Below are 20,268 nucleotides of genomic sequence, written 5' to 3' on the forward strand. Positions count from 1 at the left end.
AAAAAAAAAAAAAGTCTCTAAAGTCTCTAAAACTAAGCTTTCATTGGAGTATCAACTGGAAGAGATATCAAGGCTTCTTTTTTCTGGATGAACTAGATTAAAGTTTAGATGGTGTGAAATATTTGCCTGCCTGGTTTGTCTCTGTAAAGTTATCCCTTCTATTTAGCCCTCCACAGCAAGGAGGGCTTCAGATAATATTTTTCTACACTTACAGATTTTTGGTTTTTTGCACCAAAACTTCAACTGCAAATGACAAAAGACAAACCCACCTCTCTTGGTTTGCCAAGAGATGGCACATTGTTATGGGGCTCTCCATCCAGAAATAGATGTGTTAATTTTGGATGCATTTACCTGAAGCATTCAAAAAATAGCTCAAAATTATGACATTCAGGGTCCTGTCTGACAGATGCCTCCTTCACTGATAGCCCACCTCTCACATGAACAAATGCTGGGTGAGTATATCAACTGTCTGATTCGACACAAGTACACACATTTTATGACAGGCAACAGTAATGGTATTTTTATTTAATTTCTATCTTCTCAGCACTGCACACTACAAATTCATTTCCCCTGGTCAGACCTGCCACACAGAGGCACATTGGAAAAGTGGGTTATATCCAGACTCACCCCACTCTCATGCAGATGGACTCCCCAGGATTCCCCACTGTCCTCCACTAACATTGCAGACCACCAGTTTCAAAGAGCTGTAAATCTACCCAATGAAATGAACTTATTCCCTAAAATGTTGCTATAATAAATACATGCAGAGAAACTAGGCATGTACAAATCAAATTCACCTATACCAGTCACTGGATTAGTCACTAATTTCATCACCAAGATGATTGATTTCTTTATAAGCTGAAAAAACATAGTTTGTAGTACTACTAAGGCAGCTAAATATTATAGTAAATCACATTCTTAAAAATTAAATTTTTAAGAAAATTTAGATACTTTTTTTTTTATCTTCTTTATTAAGATAGGGTATTTGCTTATTAGTTCTGTATTCCATAGCAAAGAAAAGTAATATATTTATTATATGTGGTACATAGAGATCTCTAATCTCTTCTATGATTTCTGCAGTGCCAACAAGTAACAAATTATTCCATTACAGAAATGAAGATAACAGAAATATAGTAAATACACAATACCTTGCAAAGAAAATTTTTTGTTTAATTTGAAATGCAATAGGGCAAACTGAATTCAGAATGAACAGTTGCAAATTTGATGTGGCAATGAAATGCCAGTGGAGTTTTGGATTTTAAGACACCATAAAGGCAATAGTCCAATAGTAATAGTAGGGAGATTGGATTTGACTTGTTAGCAAGAGGTAACAATAAATTCAAAGCAATCCATATAATGAATTAAAGGACTTGAAAAAATAGGACATTGTGGAAAATTAACACAATTAAATGTGCATAATACACTGAAAGGATAGTTTGAAATAAGGGACATGATGCTGGATGCAAGAACAGTTCCAAACAGAGTGATCTCACAGCTGAAACTGCAGCTGGCTATCTACAGGTTTTGCAGGGATTTAAGGCTGAGTTTGGTTTCTACTGATTGTAAGATTACTGGAAACACATTGAAGTAAAGAACAACTGGAGGACTCATAAACAGATTCCTGGAGTGACTATGCTTTGAAAATTATCATCTACACAGACCAAGCTAAACAGACATCCTACCTGTAGCTAATCAACGCTATTCCCAAAATCTGAAAAAATACATAAACCTGAAATATTTACTGTACAATCCTTAAATATTTATCAGACTCAGTATTTATGAGAATATTAATAATGATTCAGCAATAATGATTTGTTCATAAGAATAAAAGGTTCTTTTTACAAATAAAGCCTTCATTAAAGAAGAAATGCTCCATTCAAAATTAGGATTTTAATTTTATGTATCATTATTATTACAACTATCTACATTATTGATGGCACAATTGCAAGCAAAAGGTGATCAAATACTATTAATGCATTTCCAATCAATCAGAATTAATAACTATAAGCATCAAGATGTAGAAAGATTTTATTTCATGCATATAAAGATACAATTTTAGCAATTTTTAATTTATTTATATTTTTTTCCTCCTGATTTTATAAAATTGTACACATATTCTGACTAGTCAGAGATGATCAGAATTGTGTCTGGTTTAAACTGTTCATTTTAACCTTTTATCTTACACCAGATATGCATACATTATCATATTAAATCTATAAGGTCATACCTGTTCATTTTCAACACTGTATTTACTGGATAGACAAGGATCAAAATCTACTATAAAGTTACAGTCTACAGGATCATATTGATTATATTAAGGTGTATGAACACATATACCTTTCTCATTACTTTGTGTTACACCACTAGTATTTTCTTTCATTATCCTCCTTCTTCTTAAGGTGCACTGCATTAAAAAAATCTCAGATTTCAATTGTTATAACTTCCTTAATTTACTTGTAGTTTTAAAATATATCTGCAGTTGAAACTAATTAACTGAAATTATCTTCCTTTACACAAGACCTTGAAATCTCATCTCCTTACTTACAGATATTTAGGTCATAGATGAATCATATTTGACAAGAGGTGAATAAAAATATTTCTATATTGCTGTATTTTCTGAAACCAGTACTTATTAGAAAAGTGCAATAAAATAATTTCAGCCAAGATCTAAATACTAACTCAAAGTATACTTCTGGACAAAAACACAAAAAGAAAAATAATTTCAATATTTCGTATTCTGTCTTCGTAGTAAAACTGACCCAAGTCAGTTAGGAAGATATTCCTCTTCAATACTGACAGCACTGTATCCCATCTGGAAAAGCAGCTTTTATCACAATGGAGTTCAACATTGATCTCCCACACCTCAGATAGTAACTGAGCCAGCAGGATACACAATATTTTTGGGAGAACCACTGGAAGGGTCTCCTGCTCCTCAGCTTTCTATCATCAACTAAATTGGACCAAACAGAATATGAGATCATGAGTGTTAAAATGATAAAAATACTACATTGAAAGAAATTAAAAGCTCAGCATTGATTTTGTAGCTTTGGTGTTTCTTTCTCTCTGAATGCTGAAAAAAATCATCATAGTGTTAGTGTTCTCTCTAAAGGATTCTGTAAAATTCTGCAATTCATTTGTCCAAAGCTGTAAGTCACAGAATTATTCCCTAACAGAACTTAAGGAGATTTTGTGTAAGCCTATAAGATTTTGTGTAAGCCTGTGTATAGTTACAATAAGCAAACAAATAACAAAAATGACATGAAATATCTTTGAGTTTTCCACTGTTCACTCTGCAAGGCAAAAGACACATGAATATGCCAAGCTGGAAGGAGAAAGTTCCCTCAGCACTGGGGCATTGGATCAGACGACCTCCCCAACCTCAATCCTTCTGAGATTCTGTGACTGCTATAGCATAACATCTCTTTCTGTCCAGAGAAATGGGCACATAAATAATAACTCCTCAGGTGATTTAAATACCTTCAATCATTAACAGATTTCAAAGGTCAAAAAATTGGGTTGCCCTGTACTCCTGTATTAGGCATTGTAGTAGGATGCACATATATGGTATGCATGTGCATTCACTTATGAAAAATCTGTACAATATATGTTTATACATACATACACTCAGCAAACTTGGTGAAGAGCAAGCTAATTTTAAGGATTTCCCTAGAAATTTTAGACACTTGTATTTGTTTGAAAGCAAATTAACTTCCCACAAGCAGAGGACAATGATCCCTCCCCCCTTACTTGAAATAGAATTCATCAATTTCTTGCTGGCCTTTGTTTGGTTTTTTTTTTCCCTGCTAGAAGCAGCAGTTCTAGGGAGGCATTACTGAAAAGCAGTGCTTCTTTCATGATGCATATAAACCCCATATCTTTTGGAAACAAATTACATTGAATGCTACAGAGAGAAAATGTATCTGCTATCAATTTGCAATTTGCTATGTAATTTACATCCTTCTGTTGGATTTTTCTGTTTTGTTCTACAGCTGTGTTAGTCAGAGCATACAGAAATTAGTCTTTTAATGGACAATTTGACCTAGGAGTTCTGTTCAAGAGATGTAAAAAAAAAAAATCCTGACAATCCAGACATTTTGTTCTGACAATATTACCAACCTCTGTTAAAGCATTAGTACACAGCTGAATTGCATGGCATATGTAGTCAAGTTGGTAAGGCTTAAATTAGTAAGCCATTATGTAAGCAAATTTTAAGTATAATTTAAAGGAGCTAAATTACAAGCTCCCTGAAAAAGCCACCTGACACACAATTAAAAAACTGTTTCCAAGTTGTCTTTCTTTCCAAGTATAAATCACTGACATTATACTAAAATGAAAACAATCTCAGTGACAGCCAGATCAGAAATAGGACTCTCTTCTGCACTGATTACCAGCATTATTTTCTGCAACCACATACTACTAAGTTCAGTGACATAAATTCTCATATATTTCTAATGTATTTTACATCCGGATTTCCCACCAGTTGCCCTTTACGTATGGAAATAGAAAAAAGACAAAGCAAACTGCTCTATTCTGCAAAGCACAGGAAAATTCTAACAACATTTACTTTTAACATTTGCTCCTTATTTTTTTCATTTGAAAGTTGATAAAAAATAGTAATCCTAATGAAACCTCTATAATGGTAGACTGATTGCTATGGATAATTATATAGCTTAATCTGGAACATGGATCTTCCACCTAATTCTGTCAATGTCATACATATTTCACTTAGTTCAATACACTCACAGCACCTCACGAAATATCTGAATTTTGATCCAAAGAAACTACATTTGCTCATTCATTTTTTTATCCTAAACTGTATCTCCTCTTCTGTAAGGAGAAAGAAACACGGACCAGGTTATCACAAAGGCAATACGTATTTTTGCATTACCTAACCAAATACTGTGAAAAAGCTTTGCAGGAATGAGGAAAGAAAAAAAGTTGTATTTTCAGTCATTTTTCTGCTTTACAAGGTTGTGGTACCATGGCAGGGAAGAACAGAGAAAGCAGTGGCAGCCAGTCCATCAGGAGGACTGAGGCTGGGCCCTTCTCACCCCTTACCAAACCATGGACAACTACTAGTTGGACATTTTCCCGCCTTTTCCACTGCCCTAAAATATTTCCAAAATATTACCAAAATATAATCAAAATATTTCACATCACAGGAGAGAGTGAATGGAACAGAGGGAAGTAACTTAAACCCACTACCATTTTGGCAACTAAAATCTTGCTGTACGGAACAGAACTAAAAGGATTCAAAATGGAAGTGTAGGCCCTCTATAAAGAACTAAAACCACCTAGGATATTCTGCCAAAATAGAAATGTCAGCTTTCTCTCAAAGAAAAAAGAAACCTACCTGACTTCCTTCTGAAATCTTATCTCACATAAAATTGAATTAAACCCACTAAATGTGGTCTGCCTGCAACTATATGAAAGGAGAGCAAACTCAGGTCAGAAGTACAAAGGGCTAACCAATACTCAAAAAGCATGAAAGAACTTCAGAAACATATTTGAGTATGCATTGACATTTTAGAACAAGAATAATTGCAATTCATGTAACTCATTAGTCACTAGAGTATGCCAGTTATTGCCAATTAATTTTGGAAGTGTAATGCAGTAATTTCTTGATCAGCCTAGGATGACTACTAACTCTCACTACAAGGTGTTTTGGAATGTCCTTTATGATTTTAAATTAGGAGAGAACATATTAAGTCCTGCTATATATATTTGAAAAAATCCTTAAGGAATATTTGGCACTTACTTGAAAAGGTCAAGAAAAGCTTCAAAGCATTACATTTTTAAAATATTTAGCCACAATCAAGAGCTGCAAGGACCTCTTAGGGACCTTGTACATTGCCCTACAGCCACAAGCAACCACATCACATAAATCCTTTCCTAACCTCATTAAATTTAGCATTTAAAGTTTTATTGGGCTCTTTTTCTTTCCAATAAGCCACATGAAATAAATTCTCAAGGCTTTAATGCTTGTAAACATCTTTTTTCAAGCCAGGAGTGTTTAGGACCAAGTCGTACATATTTGGTCTCATGTATTCACTGTCCTCTATTCTCATGTTTAAATTTTCTGCATTTCCACACATCAATTCCATACTTACAGTTATCAACTATAATTGCTTTAGGTCTTGTCCCCTTAATCTCCCCAGCCTTCTCTCACATGAGCAGCTCTCCATTTTCTGGATCATCCTCTGATTGACTTTCTTTGTGACTGTCACAATTTATATTTGTAAAAGATGGGTAATGCACGGGAAACAACACCCCAGGTGAGGCATCATTAATTCTCCAACGCTACAGGAAACACCTTGAAACAAGGTTAACATTTGACTTTTCCTGACCTCACACTTTGGTAATTCACACTTCAGCATCCTTGCCGAACGATGCACCCTTAACTTGAAGAAACTTGGTGCATGTGTTTGGTATCAATATAATTTATTGTGGTAAAAAATTCATGTGGACTCTAAGGGGTAAATACATTTTAAAAGTTTTTACTGATTTGAAACTTGCCATATGTAATTAGTCAGGAATGTTGAGCCATTGAAAATAATTTAGAAATAATATTTTTCTCATGTTGCTCTATTTTAATTATACCAATTGTTCTAAAACATGCTATTTTTAGGCATGTATTAATATTTTGAAATTAACTAATTCTATATATTACATTAACTTTTAGAGAGAGGCACTGCTAAAGCAATGGTACTTTAAAGAAGTGATCCCCAAGTTTTTCACACATTCAGGACTAGTTATTATCATTAACTTTTCATCTGTTAAAGAGAAGTAGCTCAGCTTTATCACACCATATAGAATTTATTTTCACACATTACTATTATGGCATTTTCTTGGCATGTGGAAGACTGGAGTTCAACACCTAAACTAACCTAAACCTTTAGAAAAACCTAAACTAAGACAAGTGCAAATTATAAGGATGTATTTAATTGAATTTAGGAGAATCCAAACAAGTCAGATATGTTTTCAGAATATATCTTCAGAGTAGCTCTAATACTAACATATTAAAAATCTACTGCAATGATCAAATGTGATAGAAATCATTTTCTCTGGGAATTTAGGCAATACTAAATTTCAGGTGTGCTAGTATTTAAAATGGAGGCAAAACACATAACACCATATTGCAAACATAACTCCACAAAGAACATATCAAAAGCTACACTGGACTGTAAATAATTTACACTTGTTTCAGCTGAGGTACCAGAAAAGCTACCTAATTGCCATACTTAATACTCCAATTAAAAATCTGGAGTACAACCTTTTGCAGAAGTGCCCCAGAAAAGGTGGTGAATGCACGTGCACTGCTCTGCTCAGGCACTGCCACACCTGATGCCATGCACAGGGTGCAGAGATGAACAGGGAACTCCCCTCACCTCTCTGAGACAAGGCACAGGCAACACTGGGGAATATGTCTGTGCTTGATCCTAAAAGTTCTGCAGATTTTTGCAATTATAACTATGCATTCAAAAAGGATTCACTCCACCTTGCTCACAATACTTACGTCCACTTTGTTTGCCTATATATATTATTCCAAATGTCAATCAAAAAGCTGATTTTACAAGAATTCCCTGAGTTTCTGCTGCAGCTAGAGGTGAAACACAGCAAACCATGTAAAACAGTGTAAAATTAGAATTAAATACTAAATTCGATTTCCTGAAGCTGATGGAAGGACCTTGCATGCAAAAAGTCAAAACAGTTAACTAAAGATGTATTTATGAAATAAAATTTTATTACACTTTATTGGCTCCTCTACTTTTTAGCCTATAAGTAATTCTCTTAATTTCTTTTATTGTCATAACTTTGACAAGAGTCTTGGGTTTCCTCACTGAGCTGTCTTCAAGGCCTATGTTCAGCTAAGGGACGTGCAGGGCCTGGGTGTCAGGATTCCTGTTTTCCCCCCTCCCCTGTGGGTGATTATGAAATTTCAGTTCAGTTTTTCACATTAATATGTATCCCAGTTAACTAACAACATTATAACAATAAATTATAAAAAGCATGGATTCTAACCACTTTGTCCTCCTTTGGGAAAGCATCCAAGGAAGCAGAATAAAAAGAGAAAAGAAAAAAAGAAGAGATAAAGAATAAAATAGGCAAGTATTATTAGACAGATTTCAAAGAAATGCAATTCCAATAACTCTCTACGAAGAGACAAAACCACAAAATTAAGAAAAAAAGAGCTTTAAATAAAAAGATGACATTACTGTATATGTTGAAAACATGTTTTCGTGGCCTGACCCACAGAAGCATAAACAATATAAGAAACAAAATGCAAGTTACAAATGAAATGACACTCTTCCATTTCTGTGGCTTGAAATAGGGGGTGAAAAATGGTTAAAACACATTTACATTTTTTTTCTGAATAATGTTAAGCTGTATCACATGCACTCATTAATAATGTAATACATCAAAGTGAACTATATTTTCAGAGACTTGCTCTGATGACACCATCTACAGGTGACACAATGCAATGCATCTATTTTTACTAATATTAATACATGCACATTTTCATTCAGTTTACCTACATAGTTCTCTTCAGCATGTGAATTTAATTTAATTGAGACTCACAGGTACATCGAGGCTATGGAAAATCTCTAAAATAACCATGAAATGCATCTTTTTGAGGAGTCATTTTTGCTTTACATGAAATTTCAGAGGATGTCCATCAGAAGATGTCTATTCAGCTGATGTCCATCTTAAAAAAAGTGAAAAGGCCACAAACTCGTTCCTTTGTGAACATGATCATCTGCTATACAATCTATGTTCACTTTTAGGTGAATTTGTGTTGATACCAAGAGCACCTATAAATTTACCCTACAAAAGCCTGGCATCTTAAAGCCACAAAAGAAAGTTGCCTTATCTCATGTCAGAAAATAAAACTGTTCACGTAATAAAAAGAGATGTGTAAAATTTACAGCATTTTATTTTAAATTATATATAAAATTATTTTATATAAATTATATATATTATATAAAATTATACATGTAGATAATATAAATTATATAAAATATTTTAAATTTTAAAACATTTTAAAATTCATAAAGTTTTACAACACACCATAGTTCTTGATGACCAGCCAAAAATCATCACTGGATAACAGTATTCCAAATTTAGATCCTACTGCTCTAGTATGAGAGAGTAGTCAGAGGCTTGGAAGGGACTGACTGACCAGAGGGTACTCTTGGATAATATTTGGTTCTGCAGAAAGCTGCTGCAGCTAACTCATGCAAATCAGAGGGAGAACCATTCATTTCACTTACCTGAAAGTAGGATGCTTAATCCAGACTAATCTGAAGTTTTATTCTTTAAATAAATTTTAAATTAATTGGCATAACACTTTTCCTGTGCCAAAAAAAGTGGTTGTTTTTTGGTTTTTTTAAACCAAAAAATTGACTGACTTCATGTAAAAGCAATCTATAAATGTTTATGACAAGCTCTATGAAAATAAAAATGTAATATTAAATAAGGCTTCAATAAGAATTTATTAATGTGGAGTTGTACCTGAGCAAAAGGGTTTCTTCTTTCATTCTATGAAAAACAAGTATATTTTCTACAAGCTTTTGCTCCATAGAACTGGACACTCTTACTCTTTTGCTTTAATTAACTCTGCGATTCCCAAGTACCTTGGCAATCATTAGATACATTTATTTTACTTGTATGATTTAACATTGATTTACGTGTATGATACACACATCATAATGAAGCAATGAACGAAACGCTTAAGTAAAATGAAGCATGAAATGCCAAACTTAAAGTGAACAATCTGCAGCATGGCAATGTCAGGAGGCTTTTCCTTAAGAGCATACATCAGAACACTTACATTGTTTGATCGCAGAGAGACACGACCTCCACACCGAGCACAGAACTTGGTCCGGCAATAAGAGCACAAATGGCCACAACCATCTGCAAACTTTGTTTTATGACAGATTCCACATGTTGGAGCATCATCCTTGTGCTCTCCCTGGTAACGGCGGGCTTCTTCCCCTATCTTTCTTACTTGCTCTTTATAGCTTTCAAATTGTTGATGCAACCTCCTGCATAGATGAGAAAAAAGTTTATATAGCACGAATCGGAGGAAAGATTACTACTCTGTATTTCTTTCAGTTTGCAACTCCACCTAATATTCTGGGCCTCTTCACAATACTACATGTACCTCATTTCAAATACACACTGCACACAGAAGACTGTATAGGGCAATCTAAAGGAAAAAAAAAATAGGCATCTTTATTCTTGAAGGTTTACTTCAAAGATTACAAACAAACCATTTCACTTGACCAGAAATTGATCCAAATGTGTATACTGCACAAAACTGCCTACCATGTACTGAATAAAAGAAATAACTGTGTGAAAAAATCTGCATCTTTTTAACCAACTTAATTTATTCATCAGGTGTGATCAAAATATGTAAATCAATCTCCAGTTTCAGTGCTTTCAAAATCTAGATTACTAACACATGCAACAGATATTTCAAAACATGGTCTGCGATGACACTGACCTTACAAGAACATGAGAACATCTTTTTATTTCAAATTTGTATCTTAACAATCTGTTGCGTTTTCTCTTGTTGAGTGAATACTTAAAAGTTTGCTATCCCTCATTATGGATATTCCAGCTTAGCTGCAGAAGTATACAGAAGCATTAGCAGGTGCAGAGGTTCCTAGGATGAAGACTGGTGTTGAAAGAAGCAGCACTTCTCATCCAGCTGCCCCAAACAACGAACACCCTGACCCTATGCCCACCATCTGGAGAAGCATGCTGCTGCACAACACGCTCACCTCCTAAACACAGCTCAAAAAGACCTGAGCCAGCCTAAGGAGGGGATTCTAGAAGGGCAAAACTTGGTCTTTGCTACATGTTATGTAGAACTGTAAGGCTTTTCCAGATGTTGCTTCAAATCTACATCTCCACGGATAACATTTAAAAATCATGAGCAATTACACAGATTATGAATAGAAAGAGGCAATCTTGAGTTTAATAAATGGAAACAGTAGGTGTGTTGTCTATAGAGGTCTTGGTGATATCCTTTATCTCTGCTCTGAGCTACCTCTACCTACTTCCTTAATTAGCACTGACTCACACCATTTAACCAGTGTATTTTTAGTGACACAATGCCAGGTTTCTGTGGGCTTGTGTGTGTGTGTGTATGTGTGTGTGTGGAGAACTTGTCTGGAGTTTTAAGATGTAAATGATCTGCGTTATTTGTATGAAACACTTTTTTGGTTATGTGGATATTTTTACTTTAACATGATATTCAAGCCTAAAAATGATAATTCCACTTAACTCACAGGAATTGTGGTAAAACACACATAATTCAGTTGGACAGGAATATTATTGCTTGTAAATTGTATTTCAACCAGCTCTCACACTAAAACCAGTAACATCACATGGGTGCATTCTAGTGAGAAAGCAACAACAGCAAAAGCCAAGCAACTGAATAATCTATTCTCCCTAACTACAAACACGATACATTAAACTTAATGCTTTATACAAATCAAAAGCTTGGCAGGAGCAGCAAAGGCTTTGTTTTGTTTTATTTTTCACTAACCTGCTTAAAAACCTTTGCAGTATTGAGTAAGATGAGAAAAGTAGGTCAAAGAATTAGGCAAAATACTGGAGAAACTTAATACTTTTTGCCATATAACTGGATTACACATATGAATTAACTTATCTTACACAGCTTCTCACTTATAATGCATAAAAACAACTGAAGATATTCAGAAATTTTTATAATAACCAGCTTAAAGGATGCAATTAAATAATGGAGAGGTGTGTAGGTAAATTTCTTCAAATATTCTATTAAAAAATGAAACCATGGAAACTTAATTCAGTTCTCCTCCACTAGAGTAAAACCAAAAGCCCTGGCTGTTCACTAACATGGAAAGGGAAGATAACAGCAAGCACTGCCCCTCTTCCTGTTCTTTTCCAATTCTACATTTGAACATTTCTATCTCAAACAAAGCTTAGGAAGAGTATTAACACAATTATGTTTTTGTCCTTGTGTGTGCACCAAGAGATAGATGAACATGCTACAAACTGGGCAAAACTTAAATGAGATGAAATTAAACTTCTTTATAAATAAGTATCAGTTGTTTATAGATTTGTTAATTTCTGAATCCATGTAAGACATGTTTTACTATGAGGGCCTTGAAAACTTTATCTTGCGTATCACACACAGCACTACTGAAGAAACGCTGGCATTTTATCTACAGTGAGAACGGAACTGGAGAAAACGACTGCACATTTCACAGAGCAGAAAGAATCTTACCCAGCTCACAGCAGGTCTGGTTCAATTGGCTCTTTTTTTAACCACCTTTCCTACCTTTTTGAGGAAAAAGCTGGATCTCTGTATCTCTGGCTCTTCTATAATGGTGGCAGAAAATCCCTCTCAATAGTTTTGCCATATATAGAAGTATTTTAAGTATTAAGCAAGAACTAAAATACAGTTGGTAGGTTTTGATTTGTTCCTTAACTTCCAGGCTATTGAGCACATTTTCATCAGATGAAAGGAAAATTTAAAACTATTAAATATTCCCTAATGTAGACAAGCACCTAAAGGTTAAACTAAAGACCTAATACCAGCATATGATACAATGGCTTGGCAGAGCCTTGAGGCAGACACCAATGCAATCCCCTCTAACAGAAAGAGCAACCAGACCACTGCGTAAGAGGGATATATGCATACACCCATATGATTTTTCATCATGCACCCAAACATTTATCTGGTTCTGCTACTGAAGTGAAGGGCACTTGCAGGATTAGCTTACTCTGAGACATTGCTGCAGCACTTCACCCGTGCAGACTCTGAACAAAGAGCTGCATCCACACGAGTGGACGTGTCTGGGGAGGGTGCTGCTATTTCACACTCACAGGCATGGCACACATGAGTGATCAAAAAAGATCCCACCATGGGAGAGTCTTTGGGCACATCACATCTCCTGTGACTAAATCACACTCCACTGTTGCTAAAATACTGGAGAGACTGAGCAGCTTGGAGAGGGACATCAGCCTCAGGACTTTGCTGCAGCTGCAAAGGGGGTCAGCATCACCACCCACAGAGCACAAAAACCAACACACACTTTGCACGCCTACAGGGAAAGACTTAACCCGCTCACTTTTACCATGTACATAGAACTCAACCTATGTTTAGGTTGCTGCTGTTTTTCCTCCAAGAAAACATGATGGCTTCCTCCTCCCTTTTTTTTTTCAAAGGTATTTCACAAAAACCCCTGCTTCAGCTGTGCTATATATGTACCATATTTTCATTTGAACATTCATTACTTTAATTTGATGTTAAGACTTTTACTTTTTACAGTGTAAACTAGTAAAAAAAATACTGATAGGCAATTCCTCAAGGCTTTACTCACATCTTCATATACTTAGCAAAAAATTGTAAGCCTTGGAAAACACTTGTCATAAATACCTTACATAATTTTAACTTTTCAGACAGCTCACTGATATAATTAGGACGACAAACAATGAACATTGAGGCCATTTATAACATTGTCTGATCAAAAATTGTTACATAACACAGAGAAATTATCATTTATGTTGTTGGATTCTTTGGACCTAGACCAAGATGTATATTTATTTTTTTATTATTTTAATTATTTAAATTACAATTGAAGGCTGTAATTTTTTAACAGACTATATTATTGCTTCTTTTGCTGCTTTAAATTCACGTATTAAATTATATTTTGCTGTTTTAAATACCTATCTAAATTATTTGTATATATATCCTGAAGAGTAGAAAGCTTCAAAATATCGCATTTGCCTATTTATGCTCTGTCTGGACAGATTATATAAAAAATTTATTAAGATTTGTGTCTCTTTCATGCAGTTACATTTTAAATGACTTTAAATGTGGAATGAAATTATATTTTGTACTTCCTTAGGAATCCAGTAGGTGGCAATGCAGATCGTATTTTCAGTCTCCCAGTTCAACTCAAAGGGCTCAGTCTCTAAATTAAACACCTGATGTAATGTTATAAAAATATTATGCCCTGTCATGGGTTCATGTTAGTAGAAAAAGTGCCGCCTTCTAAGTGACACAGCCTTAAGTAACTATCCACCTGCAGCTACCACGTCTGAAAAAAATCTTAGCAAAATGCAGCATTTTGTCCTCTTCACCCACACCACACAAACACATCATCACACAGAGCTCACACAAGTTTTTCCATAAGATAAGCAGGCGTTTTACCAAGCTCTGTTCTTGGCATTCTTTTTTTACGACAACTAAATAATTTAAAATGCAAACAGCAATACTGCGTATGCCCACGAAAGCAACAGCTAGAGCTAAAAACCTGTTGGTGATCCTTGAGCATCTACATTGAAGCTGTGACCTGGAAAACGTTGTTCAGCTGCTCTGTAGAGCTGGAATTTCCTCACTTGCACCAGATGCCTTGCTGGTGTGCCAGCACTGCAGCACCATCTCATGGAGGTGCTTCCAGAGGGAGCTTCGGCCTCAGCCCCACCAGCACCTCAGCGGGGAAAAGCTCTCAACTCATTCCAGCTTTTGGGAATATACTTTAAACAACAAAGTCAAGACAGGCCATTTCAGCAACTTGCTGTGGATAGTTTTGTATGAATAAAGAGAAATGAGGGGTTTATGGGGAATCTAGCATGTGTTGACAAGAAAAACAGCTCAAGTTGAGTGAAGAACTCTAGATATATTTTCTGGTTACTTCATTATTTATCCCATGACATAAAAATCCATTATTAAAATTGATACCCTCTGTACAGGTAGGACAAGTTAAGGTTGAATAGTAACAACATATCTAACTCTTCAAGCTCCCAAGTTCTTGATGTAGCAATGTTACTGCGTTAGTCTATTTGAAGACCAGGATATTTTTAAATGTTTGGGGGTGTGCTGCTTTTTTAGCATGGGCAATACTTGGTTTGGTTATTTTGTAAAGATGAAATAAATGCAGGATATACTCATATTGCAAAATATTGGACTTCTTTGATTTTGGATGTTAATATTTCTATATTAATGCTGTTATTGTATTTTTTATTCAGTGTGAACTGCTGTTTTAAGAACCAAAGACAAGCAAGACACGGTTTCTGTAAGCTTTGAAACAGGTAGCAATATGATTAATCAACTGAACTTTAGAGGTAAAAAAGGGCCATGTTTCTGTAAAAGAAATATAAGCATTAATCAAAGGACTTCAAATGGTAGAGTTAGCAGCTTCCATATCTATATTTTCTCCTCCACATACTGACTGCTTCTGGTCCCTTTGCTTTTTTCCTACTGTCCAACTTGTCACTTTTCTGTGACTTTACTTACCACCCATTTGACCTTGTCCTAATCACATTTCCTGTAGGTCCCATCTCTCACTCCTACATATTTTTTAATAAATATATCAAAATAGTTATTATAGACATATAGTATGTTCTATATCCTACAATAAAAACAATAAATATTCATCAAAATTTCAGTTTTACCTGGCCTGAAGCTTTCTTCATTCTCCCCTATTCACTCAACACACAACTATGGACCAACTCCATTTTCTCTCAACTTGGTGTTCCCCTGCCATCCATGACATTTTTCATCTCACCAGCAATCACCTTAATCCAGCTGGGCGTCAGCCCTTCCTTCTCCACATGCCAAGATCTCTTCTTCTCATCCCTGTTTTACCGGTGCAAACACAAATCTCACCATGCTTGTACTCACAGGCCTGCCTCTACCTCACATTTGTCTCCTCTCCAAACTGAAGTGTTTGGCATAGATACTGACTCCGGTCAAGGGTGACCTGTACACCAAACTTCATAAATTGAAACAGAAATTTCCTTCCACCTCCAGCACAACTTAACATCCTCTCCATTCTGTCTGCACTCAAGACCAATAACCACTGTGCTAAACACTGGAGTCAGACCTACTTAGACCTTCACCTAAACTGTTGTATAAGGGGCTTATTTTACAAATTAAAACCAAACCAAACAAAAAACAAACAAACAAACAGAAAACCACACACCCAAAAAAAACCCCAAACCAACCAACCAACCGCAAAAAAAAAAAAAAAACTCAAAAAAACCCACCAGAACAAAACACATTGAAGTTTAGCTGATTTCATATCTTTCCAGCTTAAACATTCAGCTATCACCAGCTCATCCCTCAATTCCTTTTCCTGCCAGTGCAAGCCTGTCAGTCTGATAGTCTAATCACAGTTCTGCAACAAATATAATTTAATTTATTTTACCTCTCTCTTTGTATTCCTCCGATGAATCTGCTTTTCTACTGCATAAAACATAAATGGCTTATCTTCACCTTCAAAGACTTTGACAGCCTATTTCCATCCTGTCTATGATTTTTCATTCAGGACTGAGATGCTTCTGCTCAAGTTAAACTTTCAAGCAAGAATCACAGAATGGTTTGCGTTGGTAGGGACCTTAAAGATCACCTAGTTGCAAGGCCCCTGCCATGGGCTGGGACACCTTTCATGGACCAGGCTGCTCCAAGTCCCATCCAGTCTGGTCTTTGAGGACTTCCCTTTGTTGCCCCTAGTATGGGAGTAATAGGAATATCACTGTTATCACATTATCCTCCTTAAAACTCTCCTTCACCTTGATGCCTGCAAAGATCTGGACAAAAATTAGATATGTCAAAAGCATGTTAAAACTTTTACTTAACAGGCTAGACAATACAGACTCTCCTGTGTGTTTTTACTGTTCTAATATTTGCCTAACACCTACAGTGCAGGCTGCCCCGGTGACAAAGATCACCTTCGTTTCTACACATGTGAAAACCTCCACTCACAAGGGTTTTAGTGCATGACCAGTGCTTACAGGCAGTATGGTAACACCAACCTCCCAACATGATTCAGAAACACATGAAGATAATTTTTAAAATTCCTTTTCATCATGTTATGATTCTAGTTATTTACTTTCTGCTTTCCAGCCCTCAGACAATACTCTATACTTAGAGCGTTCCCCATGTCTATAAGGGGCAAGGCATTTTTAATGACAGTATTTTCCTATAGGTCCATGACACCAGTCCAGGAGAAGCAAAAGCGTGAAAAATTTTATTGTGAGAATCATGATAAAATTTAGATTTGGCCAAGACAAAGGTTTCACTTACAGACTCACACAGGAACTTAGACTTGGCCTTCACCACTGGAAAGTTGTTCACATGTAGCAGATACTTCCTCCCTATATACAAGTTGTCTTAATTCCAATTCCTTTCTATGATCTATTATCAAGCACATACTACCTGGCAGCATCCTCACAAGCCTGTACAAGCTGTTGCAAAGACGTCCCACACCTTGTCTAGAAAGTGTCCCTGCTCATCACATCAGAGAAGAGACACACCAGCAAAGTGGTGTGGGCTGCCGTTTATTCCCAGGGCTCTTATCTGGTGCCTTTTCACCAGCGGGAACAGTCATTTTCAAGTTAACATTTTACTTAGGGCTGGTTTTCTGCAAGCATATAAATGAGCTCATTAAATAACTTGTATAAAATGCAATTTTTCATCTTCCTGGAAGATTTCCTAATGTAGATTATTGGAAAACTTTATTTTCATATACTTCTATTTGTTGGTGGTTTTTTAAAATAACTACAGCCCACAAGCAGACTTTTTCCTTACACAACTGAAGAACTGTGAGTCAAAAATGTGCAATATCTACAATAAGGAATTTACATTCCAGCTTCCCACAGTTCCTCTCAAATGACCGATACCCTTTCTGAGGTAAAAATGAGAAACCAGAGAACAAAGCAAACAACACATAATAGTACTAAAAAAGGCATAGCTGAGGAATTCAGAAAGAAACTGTGCATGTCTTGTATTAAAAAGCATTTACATGTTGAGATATATTTAGTACTGAAGGCATCAGTGCCTTCTGCTCAAACTCAATTGGCAAGGTGGCAGTTTGACTGGAGCCAGTAGATGGGTGGTGACAACACCCCACAGTGTGTCAGTGCCTCTTCCTTTGGTCTTAACCAGTATGGCCATTCCAACACACCTCTTACCTCTGCTGGCAGCCTCACCAGTATCAGTTATCCCATGTAACCATCACAGCTCTGCTGCATTTTGCTGTGCTTAATTTCTTCAACACTCAGCTCTCCTAACAGAGACAGTGCAGCAGGAGAGCAGCTGGTTGGCTCTGAGAAGTTGTCATGAATTCCAAGTGAGAAAGTTCAAAAAGTTTCATGAGATGATACAGAGCTGTTAGCAGCCTGGACTTTACCAAATGCAACACCTAAAAAGTTATAGAAATGTCACTATGTTACAGTCCCACTCTTACTACAGCATTAAAACACACATTCAGGCCAAACATTGTCTGCCTAATAAACACAGGACCTATAAGCATATTCAGCTTTTTAAAGACTCCTGAAATTACTCATGCAAAAAAACCTGCAGAGGTAAATGGCTGTATTATTTTATTTTTCATTATTCATGTAATATTGTGGCAGAAAAAAAGAGCCATAATGATTGAGGGACAGCAAGACCCATGCAACCATATGGTCAGTCACTCCAGGAAACTCAGTGGGGTTAGATGTGACTGAAAGAAAGACAATCTGACTCCACACAGTTGCATTAATGTTTATGGATTAAAAAAAAAAGCAGAACCAGAAACTGAGGAAAATTATTTGACTGCAGCAGAAGTGTGAGCTTGAGCATCTCTTGCACTTGTGACTCTATCAGGAATATGTGTCTCCTAGAAAAAAAGACTAGAAAAAAAAGCAAAATCAAAATAACGTTATTTTCTACCAAGATTGTTTTAAAACTGAATTTGATTTTCTATAGACATTGCTTTAAAACTGAATTTCAGTTCCTAAAAATTTGTCAGCTTAAGTCTCCACAAGATCCACTGTAAAAAAGGCCTGAGAAATTTTCTCCTGTTTACCCACATTATCAGACTGATGCTTTAAGTTTTAGCTTTCATATTCTTCAGATTCTGTACTGCCTCACTGTGTGACTCTGAACTTCATGTAAAGTGTTACCAAGTTCTCTTCACAGGGTAGTTAGACAAAACAATCCTTTTCCAGCCTGAGAACCAAGGACATTGCAGCTTTAGGCTCAAGAAGTGTAAACAATAGTGAATTGAAGAGAGCAATCTGGGAGGATGAGACTTCATAACCTGAAGCTGTAATTGGACAATTGACCCAAATACATAAATGGACCAAAACTTATAAAAGTGTGAAAACTTGTGACCGGTCGTCCATCCTGGGTCCATCTTGGGTCCATCTTGGGCAGAACCCCAGCCAGGCTCTTGTGCTGCCCAAGGTGTGTCCTTTGAAGGCCTTTCAATAAACACCTACTTTATTCCTTTAACACTGTCCAGCCTCTGTTCTAGGTAGCCACTTCAGGCATCAAGACCACAACAAGGAGAGCATCTTCCAGAATCTCTTCAATTTACAACACTCTTACAATTTAACCCCTACTAAACTGGGAGTCAATCTCCAAATTTGTCTCTTCTCAGCTATTTCCGAAACAAAGAACTGTTCAACAATTTTTTTTTTATTTTCTAAATAAAGTTTTTTTTATGCAAGGCTTACTTAAATTATGAAATCAGGGCTTACTTTAACATTAAGAGAAGACAGACAAAAATACTAAAGACAATTAATAATGTTAATTTGCCTTTGTACTTTCAGTGAAATGTTTTCATTCTCTGTGTTTTCTTTATATAGCATAGCAGAAGAACTGTTTTAGTGTAGGTGTATGGCAGAAAACAAAGATCCCAGGGACACCCAGCCATGCCAGTACAATTTATGACATGACACGGCATATCCTTTTATGTTAATGCATTTGCAGATAGAAATAATTTTCATACCCGGTTGCTTATTTAAAAGAACAAGCCCTGAACTATGTTAGACAGAGCTGCTCTTACAAAAACTTCTAAAAAGACTGCTGGAAATGCCCTTAATTTTTTTTCTTAGCAACTGACTAAGTGATGTCTTCATTTTCCTCATTTATTTAAATATTACTGATTACCAGTATATTACTGAATTTAATCCATCACTCCACTCTCTTCCCCATGTTGTATAATAGTCCACAGAACTTGTCTTGGATGAGCTGACCTATGAGCTTGAGGTGACACAACAATACTTTAATGCCACAGAGTGATCCTTTAAGTAGGAGTCTCTGAGCTCCATAGGAGATTTCTGCAGTAAAATACTATTTTGTGAGGTGGCTCTGCCAGCAAATGTCTCTTAAAATACATTAAATATATGAGTAAAGAATGATTTGATTTATTTTCTCTTCAAAAACATCAGTTTCATTTTATTATGGAGTACAAATATCATTTATTTAAGCTAAACTTC

General features: G+C 35.8%; 1 protein-coding gene across 29 annotated transcripts in view; it reads right to left on the minus strand.

Annotated features, from left to right (window-relative positions):
• RIMS1 (regulating synaptic membrane exocytosis 1) overlaps positions 1-20,268 on the minus strand; it is a 303,629-nt gene that overhangs the window by 178,543 nt on the left and 104,818 nt on the right. For 28 of the 29 annotated variants that reach the window (XM_063152955.1, XM_063152928.1, XM_063152953.1 and 25 more), the window contains exons 2-3: positions 9,833-10,046; positions 8,023-8,034 (exon numbers count right to left, since the gene is read on the minus strand). In XM_063152955.1, the coding sequence (XP_063009025.1) occupies positions 8,023-8,034; positions 9,833-10,046 (226 nt within the window). The remainder of the gene's footprint in view (positions 1-8,022; positions 8,035-9,832; positions 10,047-20,268) is intronic. The other variant, XM_063152927.1, reaches the window with a different exon arrangement.

Source organism: Melospiza melodia, chromosome 3 (assembly GCF_035770615.1).
Source record: "Melospiza melodia melodia isolate bMelMel2 chromosome 3, bMelMel2.pri, whole genome shotgun sequence".
Classification (NCBI taxonomy): Eukaryota; Metazoa; Chordata; class Aves; order Passeriformes; family Passerellidae; genus Melospiza; species Melospiza melodia.